The sequence below is a fragment of the Dendropsophus ebraccatus genome, chromosome 11 (assembly GCF_027789765.1).
Source record: "Dendropsophus ebraccatus isolate aDenEbr1 chromosome 11, aDenEbr1.pat, whole genome shotgun sequence".
Lineage (NCBI taxonomy): Eukaryota > Metazoa > Chordata > Amphibia > Anura > Hylidae > Dendropsophus > Dendropsophus ebraccatus.
In genome coordinates this window covers 16,156,453-16,171,177 of record NC_091464.1, presented here as the reverse complement: position 1 = coordinate 16,171,177, position 14,725 = coordinate 16,156,453, and the positions used below count along the sequence as shown (strand labels likewise).

At 43.9% G+C, this 14,725-nt stretch overlaps 1 protein-coding gene across 1 annotated transcript; it reads left to right on the top strand.

Moving 5' to 3' along the window:
• The first annotated feature begins 11 nt into the window (after window positions 1-11).
• BLZF1 (basic leucine zipper nuclear factor 1) lies at window positions 12-14,135 on the top strand. Its single transcript, XM_069945625.1, has 7 exons — window positions 12-120; window positions 3,398-3,453; window positions 5,378-5,805; window positions 8,397-8,596; window positions 8,804-8,932; window positions 12,340-12,559; window positions 13,548-14,135. Exons 2-7 carry the CDS (start codon window positions 3,447-3,449, stop codon window positions 13,728-13,730), a joined length of 1,167 nt encoding a protein of 388 aa, XP_069801726.1. The 5' UTR covers window positions 12-120; window positions 3,398-3,446; the 3' UTR covers window positions 13,731-14,135.
• Window positions 14,136-14,725: the final 590 nt, after the last annotated feature.

The following is a 14,725-nucleotide window of genomic DNA, read 5'->3' as shown; positions in this document are numbered from 1 at the left end:
CCCAAAGACGCACGACGTCACCGCGCACAGGGAGCTCCTCCCGGAAGTGACGCACGGCCATCCTGAGAGCGTGCTTGCTGCCGATATCAACAGAGAGCGCGGACGTCTTCCTGTGGACACGTAAGACTGCTAAGCTGTGGCGTCAGCGGAGACCATAGCGATGTCGTGATAGAGAGTTCTTTCGGGGTTGGACGGGGGGATTGTTCCTGTAAGCCAGGGGTAGGGAACCTTGGGTCTCCAGCTGTTGCAAAACTACAACTCCCATCATGCCTGGGAGTCATGATGGGAGTTGTAGTTTTGCAACAGCTGGAGAGCCAAGGTTCCCTACCCCTGATATAAGCGGAACTATGTGAGTTTCGGTTTCTATGGTGAACACACCCTCCCCTCCCTGATGAGCATTTACCTCATATATATATATATATATATATATATATATATATATATGCGCCCAGTGTCTATATATTGTGTGTGCGCGGATCAGATTTGTCAATGTGTCTGCTTCAAAAACTGCTTTGCCCATAGCAACCAATCACAGCTCAGCTTTCATTTCTCTCATTGCTTGTGTAGACTATAAGCTGAGCTGTGATTGGTCACATTGATATACCTGGGCCAGTCACAGGTATACATTCAGATACCTTTACACTAATATGGCGGTGTTTATAAGTGCTGCCGCCTACATATGGTTGGTTATATATATGAACATACAAAATATGTGTGGTTTGTGGGACTTCTCATTACCTCAGTCTCATTGAAGGGTTAGGTAAAGAACGTATCCATTGGTCCTCATTCACACCGAGAACGGTGTCAGTAGGCCTATCGGGTACTGAGGCCATTCTTTGAGGCACCAGGGACCTGACAGGTTCTCTTAGTTATCCCCTATCCAGGGGTGTAGCTACCATAGAGGCAGGGTAGGCAGTTGCTATGGGGCCCATGTGGGAGGGGGGCCCGGGGAGAAGATAAGAGAGTGTGTCGTCCTGCTTAACCCCTTATGTATTAGTGTGTAAATGACCCAATGTTTACTTACATGCTGCAACACAAAAAAAGATTAACAAGCAGAAGACAGAGATCTCTGCTTCACTGCACTGATAACCTCTGTTCTCCAGCTGGCAATCAAGTAGGAAAGGAAAATGTGCAGAGGTCAGGTGCACCAGCAGTAAAGCATATATATATATATATATATATATATATATATATATATATATATATATATACGCAGTGCTTTGTGTTGTATGTAGGGAAGGGGGGCCCCTTAAAAATGTTTGCTATGGGGCCCTGTGAATCCTAGCTACGCCCCTGCCCCTATCTACTGGATAGTTAGTAAGATCCCCTCCACAATATCTCTTTCTGTAAAGCCTAGATCATTGCTTCTCAATTCCAGTCCTCAGACCTCACCAACAGGTCATGTTTTCAGGATTTCCTTAGTATTTAACAGGTGATATAATTATACTCAGTGCATCAGGTATTATCACAGGTATCTTTGGATGAGATATCCTCAAAACATGACCTTTTGGTGAGGCCCGAGGACTGGAATTGAGAAGCACTGGCCTATAGCATACCTCTAAATGCAGTGCATAAAGCTCAGACAATATGGCTGCCTTTAAAGTAATTCAGAAAATTAAATTTAAAAGTGTACAAGCAAAAATTAGAAACAAATTAGAAAAAAAGGAGTTTCTTTTTCCCCTTGACACCAATGTATATTATTATTATTTTATTTTTTTTACTTTGAATTCTTCCTCTCAATAAAAAGATTTAAAGACAGACACCTGTGAACGTGGCTACGCAGAACCCGAGTGCAAATAATTATGAACAAGTAGAGATGTGGTAGTTGTAGATGTACAAAGAAACCGAGGAATGGACATTAAGGGTACAAACACACACGACATATACGCTGCGTATTTACTGCTGCGATACGCAGCAAATACGCAGCAGATTAGATCTAAATAACTGAACACAGCATCAAATCTGCTGCAGATCTGCTGCGTATACGGTGTGTGTGTTTGTACCCTAAGTCCTTGTGGGTCGGCATAGAGGTGGCAGAAAGCAGCGTCCATAAGTATCCATCAGCACCAAGGTATGTTATTCAGATGCAGACACTGGTGGATTTACACTGCAGCAAGAGGCTTAAAGGGGTTATCCAGGATTAGAAAGAGCACGACTCTTGTCTCCAGTTCAGGTGTGTTTTGCTATAAGCTCCAGTGACTGATTTACAAAAGCAAACCCAAACTAGAGACAAGTGAGTGGTGCTTTTTCTAAGAGAAAGTGGCCGTGTTTTTCAAATTCTGGTTGACCCCCTTATGAAAACCTGCCGTGTGTATTTGCCTTTTATGCTGTGCCTAAGGCCCTGTTCACACCTGCGTCATGGCTCTCAGTTATAACAGAAGAAACATGGATCAGTGATGGATCAGTCACCAGAGTTACCCATTTCACCCTACTAATAATGTATAAGGCCCGTCAGGTTCCACTGGGAAATCATTCTGTTTCCTTGTAGTAGAGGAAACTATAGTAACATTTGTACATATTAGTCAGAAAGGATCGATCCCCCACAGCCGGGGGCCCGTGGGCCATTTCCCACGATAAGAGTAAGCGACAATGGGGAGTAGTCAGACATGGCTGTGAGTAGGTAATACACAGAATAAAGCGTTCAAATGTGGAATCTGAACCCAACAGTATATCATTATAGGACAGTACATTGTGAGAACAGGAGTATTGTTGTACATCTGGGGGGGCATAAATCACACAAATAGGGACAATTCAGTAATCAGGCCCCCAATGGAGTTGAGCTAAGAAAGCATTAAAGGGGTACTCCAGCGAAAATCTTTTTCTTTCAATTCAACTGATGCCAGAAAGTTATATAGATTTGTAATTTACTTCTATTTAAAAATCTTCAGTCTTCCCATACTTTTCAGCTGCTGTATGTCCTGAAGGAAGTGGTGTATTCTTTCAAGTATTACACAGTGCTCTCTGCTGACATCTCTATCCATGTCAGGAACTGTCCAGAGCAGGAGAAAATCCCCATAGAAAACCTCTCCTGCTCTGGACACTTCCTGACATGGACAGAGGCGGCAGCAGAGAGCACTGTGTCAGACTGGAAAGAATGCATCACCTCCTGCAGGACATACAGCAGCTGATAAATATGGGAAGACTTGAGATTTTTAAATAGAAGTAATTTTCTAATCTATATAACTTTATGAAACCAGCTGATTTGATAAAAAAAAAATTCGCTAGAGAACCCCTTTAATTGAGGAAAATAAAGGGCCGGTACACATGACTTTGTATATAACTCCATTCACTTTTGGGCACCCATTATTTTTGAGGGCATTACTATAGGAGTTTGCTTGTCTTTTTCTACTACAGAAACCCAGTAACATTGGTTTTCTCTCCATATTGTGTGTTTCAGTCCGGCATCAAGCTCCTTAGTCAGTGAGGTTACAGTGCGGGAAGACACCATGACAGGTGAGTATTACACTGTTAGTTATTACATGTCTGTGTGTATGGCCTGTTTACTGCATGGTGGTCAAACCAAGGGAAAGGATTTAGGGCAGAAAAAAGAAATCATTGTGCACAGATAAAGAAAACTGTAGCTATCATTTCTTGCTGGCAGCAGGATACACTGGTAAAATCCTGTCTATTCAGGTGTGCGCCTAGGACGGAATTAATTCAGCAGCACCAGTGACTGCATTGTGAGTGTATATATTCAGCAGCACTGCCAGATGAATTCCGTCTTGTCAGGTTACCAGTAGTGTTTCCTTTTCTTGAAGGGTCTTTTATTTTGTTTTATAAGTTTTGAACAACCTCCACCTAAAACGTATGATTTACTATGCATTTAGCGGGTCTTCAAATCCTTTTGCCCTTTTCACATTTTATTTTGCAGCCCTAATGCTAAAAAAAATCAAGTTTGCCTGTATAATTCTGCGCTGAACACCCCATACAGACAAGTTAGAACTATTTTTTTTAAATCTTTGCTCATTGAAAAAAAAAAACTAATATATTGCATTGACAAGTATTTACACCCTTTTACTTGGTTCATAGTTAAAGGGGTATTCAAAGAAAATCAACTTGCCCCCTAGCCACAGGATAGGGGACAAGTAAGAGATCGCGGGGGGCCTGACCTCTGAACCCCTCGGCGATCACTGTATCGGGGCCCCAGCTTCTGTGTTTTGAATAGAGCCGCAGGTACGGCATGAGACCCGCGGCTCCATTCATTTCTATAGAGGTGCCAGAGAGAGCAGAGTCCAGCGCTCTTCCGGCTTACTTGGCTCTTCCTGGCACCTCCATAGGAAAGAATATAGCGCGGTCACGTGCCGTACCCATGGCTCTATTCATAACACAGAAGCCAGGTCCCCGATACAGAGATATGCAGGGGGTACAGAGGTCGGACCCCCCACGATCTTGCATTTCCCCAATCCTGTGGAAAACCCCTTGAATGCACCTTTGGCAGTGATTACAGTCACTCTGTGTATGATGCCACAAGGTTTACACACCTGGGACTTGGGATTTTCTGCCATTCTTCTCTACTGATCCTCTCAAGCTCTGACAGGTTAGGTGGGGACCATCAGTAGACACGATTTGAGATGAATGTTTGGTTTCAAGTCAGGGATCTGACCACTCAATGCACAGGTCAGGATCCGTAGGGAGAACATGATGATTGGGGTGATCCCAGAGGCGCTCAATTTGGGTCACGTTTAGGGATCAGGGTAGTACTACTTGGAAGTCTTGGTCTTGCCACGTGGTATTGTCTTGCTGGGAGATCCCTCCTACCCCAGAATAGGCAATCAGCATGTATTGGTGTATGTGCGAGGATGGATTCATACCCATATTGGTTGAGAGATGGATGATTGAGCCTAGAGAATCCCATGAAAACACTCCCCAGACCATAATGCAATGGGTCCTATTAACTTTAATGGGTCTTTCAGGTTCCCATCTGGTGTCCCCTTATTTAGCTGGATTTTAGCAGGCAGGCAGATTTTTTTTTTTGTCCACTTAGATTGCGCTAAATTAGAAATGGGAAACCTTCATCCCTCCAGCTGTTGCAAAACTACAGTTCCCATTATGCCTGGGCAGGCAAAGCTTCGCTTTGGCTGTCCAGGCATGATAGGAATTGTAGTTTTGCAACAGCTGGAGGGCCGAAGGTCCCCCTCCCTGCACTAAATAAACAGATTCTGCGACTGAGCCGCATTATAGATGGAGCCTAATTGGGGTATATGGGCACTTGGACCCTTCCTTCCACATCCGTTATTCAGGACACTCATCCGCACGCACTGCCCCCCATACACCAGTATACTGCCTGAACCTCTTGTTACATTAGTAAGCATCAAAAGTTACTGTATAGAAGACTTCTTCAATTGCTTTTAATATGAATTCTTGTATTTGATCGTAGCAATGGCAACTTGTGCGCCTATCCGCGGGACCGGGGATGGGATGGAGACGGCGGAAACCTTAAAATCAGTAGAAACGACCACCTTGCACACCAAGAACGGGCACAGCCCGAAAAGAAAAAGTTCCCCAGCACCGTCCATTAGTCCCGGTGTCCTTCAGCTGGGCAAAATTCAGACAGAAAAAGCAATCGAGATAGAAGCAGTGCGACTTGTCATCCCCAAATCGGCCATAACCCACACAGTGCTTACTAAGCAGGCCAAGTCCCAGGAGGTCAATGGACACGGTAAAGCGGAAATGGTGGACTGTGTGACTGAGCCATGGAAACAACTCTCAGAACTGAAGGGAGCCTTAGAAAAACTGAAGAATTCAGAGAGGCGATTACTACAAGATAAGGAAGGGCTGTGTAACCAGCTAAAGGTGCAGACGGAGGTAAGACTATGGATGTATAAGTGTTGTTTCATCTGAAACTAAGAAGAAAGGTTGAGTAGACCGAATGAGATTTATACTTTGAAGCCTAAGGGTGGTATTACACGGGCCGATGGGGGCCCGATAATACCTGTAAACGAGCGCCAATCTGCTAGATCGGCACTCGTTTACTGGGCCTATTACAGGGCCCGATAATCGTTTAAAAAGGGCTGCAGGGACATCGTTACGGATGTCCTTGCAGCTCTTGGTTAAACTGTATACATTCCAGGTGGCAGCGCTCCTCTTCCTCTGTGCTTCTCCCTGGGTCCGCGCGCTGCAGCTTCAGAGTGGCCTGTCTCAGCTGACAGGCCGCTCAGCCATTCACTGCCCGCAGCGGTCCTGGCCTGTGATTGGCTGAACGGCTTGCCAGCTGATACAGGCCGCTCTGATGCTGCAGTGTGCGGGACATTGGGAGAAGCACAAAGGAAGAGGAGCCCTGCAACCTGGATACATACCTGCAGGCATGTATTCTTCTTTGCATATCGTCAGCCGTGCACCGCTATTTCACGTAGCTGTGCGTGGTCGGCGCCCGACGATTATAGGTCAGAACCTATATCAACAATCAGCCGATGACAACGATCATCGGCTGATCGTTGTCTTTATTACACGGAACGATAATCAGACGGATAGGGCCGATTCGGCCAATTATCGTTCCGTGTAATAGTACCCTAAGGCTGCATTCACACATCCATAATCCCTGATCCGAAAGAGCTGAGTCTTCGTGCTACTGGACGAACCCTTTTGCTTGCCTGCACTCATTTGCTTAGATCCCATGTCTCAGAAGTAAGCCTTCCGAGATGTGGGGTGGGCAGGACTAAGTTGTGATCATTACAGACGGGCGTAGTTTCACTCATGTCAAATAGCGGCACAGTATATTGCAGAGACAATGTGCAGCTATTGGACGTCACGTGCAGACCTAGTTTTGTAGATTTGTAATTTACTTCTATAAAAAAATCTCCAGTCTTTCAGTACTGGTGCTGGTGCATGTGCTGCAGGAAGTGGTGTATTCTTTCCAGTCTGGAGACCGAGAGGTTCTCTATGGGGATTTGCTCCTGCTCTGGACAGTTCCTGACATGGACAGAGGAGGCAGCAAAGAGCACTGTGTCAGACTGGAGAGAATACACCACTTCCTGCATGACATACAGCAGCTGATAAGTACTGGAAGAATTAAGCTTTTTTTTTTTTTTTTTACTAGAAGTAAATCACAAATTTCTGGCACCAGTTGATTTAAAAAAAATGTGAACAACCCCTTTATGTTTAATACATGTGTTATTATTTAATGTGTTGCCGGCAGCTGGAACCTCTCCCTGCACATGTACAGTACATAGGATTTAGAAGGAGTCGCGTCTTACATGATTGACATTGTGTCCCTATGTGTCCTGGTGTCTGATGATCAGCGTATGGCATCATGTTTGACAGAAAGGTCACTCTCAGTAAGGGGCCTGGATTACCTTCTCTAAGGGGGTTATCAATCCTCAGCTGGATTTTCATTCTCTACACTGTTTATTATTGTTACTGGGGGTTTTTTCTACCTCTTTGACATGACTTAAATTTATTTGGATTTACGTTTTAGGTTTCTGACATTTAAGCAGCAGAATGAAATAGGGCAATATATTATGTATCCGTTCTCAATGCCAAGGAAGAATGCACAGTGTGAACTAGACATGCAGCACTTACATCACACTGATGGATAAATCATGTTACCAGATTATTTCTCTATTTCTAATTACTCAGAGGGCAACAATACAAAATTTATTATTCTTTTTCAATATGCGACAACAGGAAGGTAATGAATTATTATTACACGGTAAATGCAACACAATCTTTCTGTTTTGGTTACATTTGCAGGCAAGAAGGTGGCAGTGAATGTAATGCAATTCTGTAATGTAAAGCTTCATGCAAACAATATATTAACCTCCTCCCGCCGCTCCAGTTAATTAACGTTGCTGCAGCCTATACCTGATGCTGCAGCGACGTTAATTAACGTTCCAGGATGACACAGGCGCAGGAGATGCGCCTGTGTCATCTGCGATTCGGTCGTGAGCTCTGCCCCTCCTCCCTCTCTCCCCTGCTGCTGTCACAAGATTGTAACAGCGACAGGGGACATAGGAGAGGGGGCAGACACAGGGACATCAGCTTATAGGATCATTATGATCCCATAAGCTGATGTCCAAAAACGACCTGGGCATTGAGGCATCAATGACCCCAGGTCATGAAGGGGTTAAAGAGACTCTGTCAGTAGGTTTATGCTGTCCTATTTAAGGGTAAAGTAATCTAGTGACAGAGAAGCTGAACAGAATGATGTATTGAGAGCGATCCTTCTAAATAACAAAGACTCTGAGCATGGCAAACTAGTTGTCTCCATTATGTGCATGTGCTCAGTAGTCCTTGATATTTATGAACTCCAGCAAACTCTGCCTACCAGCTGCTGATTGGTAATTATAAATATATAGATATAAAAAAAAAGTGCAAAGCCTATACTGTAACTGTATGTAAATATTGTAATGCAGAGTAATTACATTGTTATTGTGTGATTTATTGCCTCCTTTATAAAGGTTAACAGAGAGTTGAAGAAGCTGCTGGTGGCCTCGGTCGGTGATGATTTACAGTATCATTTTGAGCGCATCGCTCGAGAGAAGAACCAACTTATTCTGGAGAATGAAGCCCTGGCCCGGAATACAGCCCAGCTCTCAGAACAGCTGGAACGCATGTCCATCCAGTGTGACGTATGGAGAAGCAAGTTTCTGGCCAGCCGGTGAGTCCGTAATCATTCATTCTGATGCATATACATAGTAATACAGAAGGAAGCTCTGTTGCCTAATAGAATCTTATATACTTGTACTTTTGGTTGTTGTATAAAAATGACCGCTACACTTTAAGGGTGCCTTTACACGTAGCGCAAGTGTAACCACATTGATAGTTAAATGTCATCTTGTTGTTTTTTTTTATTTTCTTTGTGCAGCGTCATGGCAGATGAATTGACCAACATAAGGGCAAATCTTCAGAGACAAAATAGAGAGACCCAAGGGGCAATTCAAGATTTGTTAAGTGAAAGGGACCAGTGTCGTCAAGAAATGTCCGAAACACAAAAGTAAGTCGTTCTGGTTTATTGGAATGAAAAAAGTCTGTTTTCTCACCACCCCACACATACACACACATTACGGAGGAGAGTCATCAAAGGGTGTAAAATATAGACTGGTGCAAACTGGCCACAGCAACCAATCACAGCTCCTCCTTTCACCAGAGCTGAAAGCTGAGCTGTGATTGGTTGCTGTGGCCAGGTTGCACCAGTCTTAATTTTACACCCTTTGATAAATCTCCCCCTATGTCTTTATCTTAAAGGGGTTTTCCAAGAAAAATTGATTTTTGGTATTAGGAAAGGGTTAACCAAGGTTAACCCTTTTCTAATATACTTCCCTAACATTACTTGTCAGCTCTAGGAGATCCCCCCTGCTGGTCATGTGAGTTGCCTGCTCCTGAGCTTCTGACTTCCTGTCACATCCTGGACCAGAAACACAGTGTGTCCGGTTCGGTGACGTCAGCTGCTGTGCCTGCATGCGTCCTCTGATATAGCTAGAAGCTGCTGAGTCCTGTGTGAGGAGAGGGGGAGGGACTCAGGTATTGATGCTTTCTGATTGGCTCTCGGCAGCAGCACAGACATCCACAGTCTCTCCGTCCCCAGAGTGTATCACACTCTGCTGCAGCAGGCTGTATCCCATCCAGAGCAGGAGCAGTGAGAGTCACTCTGGGAGGGGGAGATGCTGTGTGTCTGTGCTGCCGATCTGATAGCTCTCTCTGTCCCAACACAGAGCTCATCTCCACCCCGTCCTAAGCCACCCCTCCCCCCTCCACACACACACAGGGCTCATGGGATGTCAGTGAGAACTTCCCTATAGATAGAGCTGCTGCAGGTGTCCTCCCTATGTCTGTGGAGGGGGGAGGAGGTCGGGACAGGGGTAGAGAGGAGCTCTGTGTGGCAGAACACTGGTATGGTCTATGTTCCTCCAGCTTCTCCAGCCTCTGCCTGTGGAGCAATGGTAAGTGTCAGGATTACCATGCTCACTGACCAGGGTTCAGAACCTGTCAGAGTTTGATTTTTTTTTTCCATCTTATTTTGCAATGATGGCTTGTGCTAAATATTATAGTGATTGTATTTTCTCTGCAAACAAGAAACACTGAGAGTATTATACAAACGAGATGAATTTTCAAAGAAAATAATGCTCTACTGACAATACCTATTGACTGTATACCTTCTAAAACTGTCCTGGATATCTGTATACATGTATTACCTATCCAAGTCTAAAAATAAATAATAAAACCAAATCTATTTGCCACAAAAAAAAAATACTAATAATAATGATAATAATAATAATAATAATAATACTTATATAATAATAATTATTATTATTATTATATTATGGCAAATAGATTTGGTTTTATTATTTATTTATAGACTTGGTTAGGTAATACATGTATACAGATATCCAGGACAGTTTTAGAAGGTATACAGTCAATAGGTATTGTCAGTAGAGCATTATTTTCTTTGAAAATTCATCTTGTTTGTATAATACCTCAGTGTATCTTCTTTGCAGAGGAAATACAATCCCCATAATGCTTAGCACAAGCCATCATTGGAAAATAAGGGCCCGTTAACACAGAGTAAGAACGGCGGAATTGTCCGCCGCAGAATGCCGCCAGCCTCCGTGTCATAATGACGCTCTATGGGATGTGCGCCCTGCATTTCTCGGCGCTGAAAAATGAACATGTTCATTCTTCAGCGCAGGGAGAGGAGCCGCGCGCGCCTCCCATAGAGCGTCATTATGACACGGAGGCTGGTGGCATTCTGCGGCGGACAATTCCGCCGTTCTTACTCTGTGTTAATGGGCCCTAAGACAGGGGAAAAAAAATAAAAAAACTCTGTCACCCGAACCCTTCAGTGAGCACAGTAATCCTGACACTTACCATTGCACCATAGGCAGAAGCTGTGGAAGCAGGAGAAAAATAATCCAAAAAAAAATAGATCTAATTCTATGCCTAGGCCAGGTTCACACTATAAAAACAACGGTCGCATTTCATAACAACTATGGCCATTGTTATGAAATACGGACAATGTTTTTACATAGTGTGAACCTGGCCTGAGGCTGCAGTACATGTGGTATTTGATTAGCTTGTTATACACTGCAATTCCAACTCTGGCCACTGGGTGTGCTGCATATGTAAACAGACAGAGCAGCTTGTGAACAAACAATACAAGATATAAAAAGATCTTTTTCATCTCAATAGAAGCTGATAGAGAAGAAAAATGTATATGGGGAGGTTTGTCTTGACTTAGGCAATAATGCTAGATGATTTTTGAAAAAACATTAAAATCCTGGAAAACCTCTTTAAGTGACTTATTGATTCTAGTAACAACAGAGTCTTTTGGGAAGTGGTAGCTTAAGATGTTGGTTTCTGATAAATTCACCTATTCAGGTTCACACTGAGGAATTCTCAAGGAATTGTAGATGAAAGTTTTCTGCTTGAAATTCCTCACCTATTCAGCTCTGGCAGAATAGGAGCAGAATTCGGGCAGAATGCAAGCAGAATTTAAGCCCCCATTGACTTCTATAGGATTCTTCTGGAAGAATCCGCCCAAAGTATTGACATGTCAAGTCTTGGCCAGAAAGCAGATTAGCGGCAAAAAATTCAGCTGTGAAATTCTGCAGTGTGAATAACAGAACGGGAATCCCATTGAACACAATGGGACATTGCTCTGTTCATATAGGAATTTCAAGCTGAAATAAGAGCGGATTCCTCTACAATTCCTCACCTAATTTCTCACCTATTCCTCAATGTGAACCCACCCTTAGAGTTAAAGGGGTTGTTTAGCATAAACTAATAATGTTTGATGCTGTGGGGGACATACCAGTGCTTTATACTTACCTGTACCACTTTGCCGCAGCTGACGTGCTGTTCCCATAGGATAGACAGCACTATACTATGCAGAGTGGTCATTTCCTATGAGAATGGAACATCATGGGATGTTGTGATATTGTTGAAGAGATCCTGGCAGGCGGTCGGGTAACCAGCAGCTGCGGCAGAGTGGGTCAGGTAAATACAGCACTGGTATGACCCCAGCAGCATAAAAGATTATTAGTTTATGCCGGAGTAAAAAACACTAAATCTGTAGCTGTTGCAATTGATGAAAGTGTGCAATATTCATAAAAGTGTGAGTGGATGTCTAGCCCAAGCTGCCACTCTATGTTAAAACCAGTTTAGAGATATTTTATTGACACCAGCCTCACCTCAAAGGAAGACTGGAATTGTTACATTGTCTTCTGTGGGAGAGTTTTCTAGGCATGCCCTGTGGCCTCTACACAGGTCAGCAAGGAAGTAAGCCACTTACTGAACGAGAGGTAACATGCTGCACTGTTGTATATTGTGCACTACTACTTATGTGTAACCCACTGTTGTACTTATTTTAGTTATCTCTGACACTTGATTGTTTGTTTTTTGTAGAGTATTAGAAGAGCTTCTGGTCTCTCTGCAGTGGGGAAGACAGCAGACGTATTACCCAATCGCTCAGCCATACTCTACCACTGAGCTTGTGGCAGCCAATCGCAAGCTGGCAGTGGCCGTAAAGTCTCACCTTATAGGAAATACTGGGTCAGACAGCCCCAAACACGCTGCGCAGACAACTGAATTTTGCAGCACGCCGGCCGAAAAAATGGCAGAAATGGTAAATGATCATACTTTGTTTTCAGGAATGTTTTCTGATTACAGTTACCATGTATCGCACCTATATTTTGTCACTGAGAAGAGCCGATGGGTGATCTATCATAACAGCCTTCTTGCTGTCTTCATTGACAGAATACGGAATCATAAATGGTACCTGTATTGTGCTGATGGCAGTGAGAAGTAAGTTACTGTATACTGGTTCAAGAAGTTGGATGCAGCCCTAGGGAGTCCTGGAAAACGTTGATACAGCTATAGGCTATTTTCACACTTTGTATGAGACCGGCCGTTCCGTGACCCGTCCAGGCCACGGAACAGCCGGTCTCAAAAAAGACCATCCCGGCCAGTACTGCAGTAGCGGCCGGATGATCTTTAGCGCCGCTGAATTCGGATTCGAGCACGCACTGAACCCTGCTGCACACAATGGAGCATGCAGCTGGAGCAGCACGCTCTATTGTGTGAACTGACTGTGACTGCAGAAAACTGACATGTCAGTTTCTCGCGGCGTAGATAGAGATCCCAGCCGGAGTGTATACTATGGGGGAGATTTATAAAAGGGTGTAAATATACACCTGGTGTAAACTGCCAACAGCAGCCAATTACAGCTCCTCTTATATTCTCCCAGAGAAGCTGAGCTGTGATTGGTTGCTGTGGGCAGTTTACACCAGGTGTATATTTACACCCTTTCATAACTCTCCCCCTATGTGTATACACTCCAGCCGGGATTCCCTCAGCCTTGCAACGGCCGCGATTAGTACGTAACTCACGTTGTGTGAACATAGCCCTAGGTTGTATCCATGCTTTACTGGCAGCTCTAGGGCTGCATCCAATTTCTGCAACCACCGCTATTCAAATGCTGCACGTTTTGGTTTGGACTGACCCAAGCACTTCCGAAGTTTGCTCAACTCTAGTATACATTGCTCACCAGATGTGGATCTTTACTTTTAGGTTGGTGATCAGACATATTGATTGGAATTGTGTTTATGTTTCAGATACTAAAGGCGCAGGACCCTATTACATGTTCGGAGACGTCTCCAGATATTTCTTTCACAGACTCCTCACCTACTTTCTTAGCAGCCAAAAAAAGCATTGGACGGTTTCACCCCTACACCAGATATGAGAATATCACCTTCAATTGCTGCAATCACTGCCAGGGAGAACTGATTGCTTTATAGGAGGACTCGGCCCTTACTGGTACTGTGGTCAAGACAATGCTAGGCCGATAGCAATAATTTCTATTCTCAGGCATAAGCTGATGGCCCGTGGCTTTGTGCAATAAAACTTGTTCAGAGGGAAATAATGAATATACTGTGCTAGCAGAAGCTGGGATTTTTCACAGTCACAGTGTGCAATGTCTTTTTTTTTATTATTATTATTATTAGGTTCTTTAACACAACTAGGTCATTCCATTATGCAGTTGTCTGAGTTGCTTTTTTCAGTGTTCTTTTCCCCCCAGGGACTTTTGGAATTTTTTTTTTTTTCCATCATTGTCTTTATTTCCTCTGCAGTGTTTTCATACAGGACGTGTTGTATTAATTTAAAGGAACAAGTCTTATTAAAATGCAGTGTTTTATTCTGAATGCTTACTGTTGCATATGCTAAGAACAACAATTGGTCTCTTCCCTGTGTGAGGCTTGTAAGACACTACCTTATGTCTCAGACTATAAGATGCACCCTTGCTGTAGACCAGTGAAAGCAGGAAAAAGACAATGGAGAGGTCAATGCCACTAACCATGGTGGTCTAGGGTTGAACTTGGGTATGTTGCGGTAATTTCACACAAGCTTAAAGGGATTGTCCGGGAAAAAGTGGGCTTTTGCATACTGCCCCATACACCCCAACGCTATGCGTTAGTAATATACTTGCATAACTTTCATCGGCTGTATGCAGAGATCGTGCAGCGGATCACGTGACCTTACTGGACCTGTTTTTCCATGTTCCAGTGACATTGTGTTTCCACTTCAATTCCGGCATGGTGATGCATCAGAGTCTCTACAGCAAAACAAGATTCGGGCCCAGCGCATGCATATTATGGCCAAGCACCTGTGCAGTACAATAGCTCTATGATCGCAGGCCCAGTAGCTTTTATTGTTCGTAATCATAACCCGTTATTGTGAATGCAAATCTGGGGGGGAGGCCTCGAGTCTGGCTTCAGGGGGAGGGGATATCTGG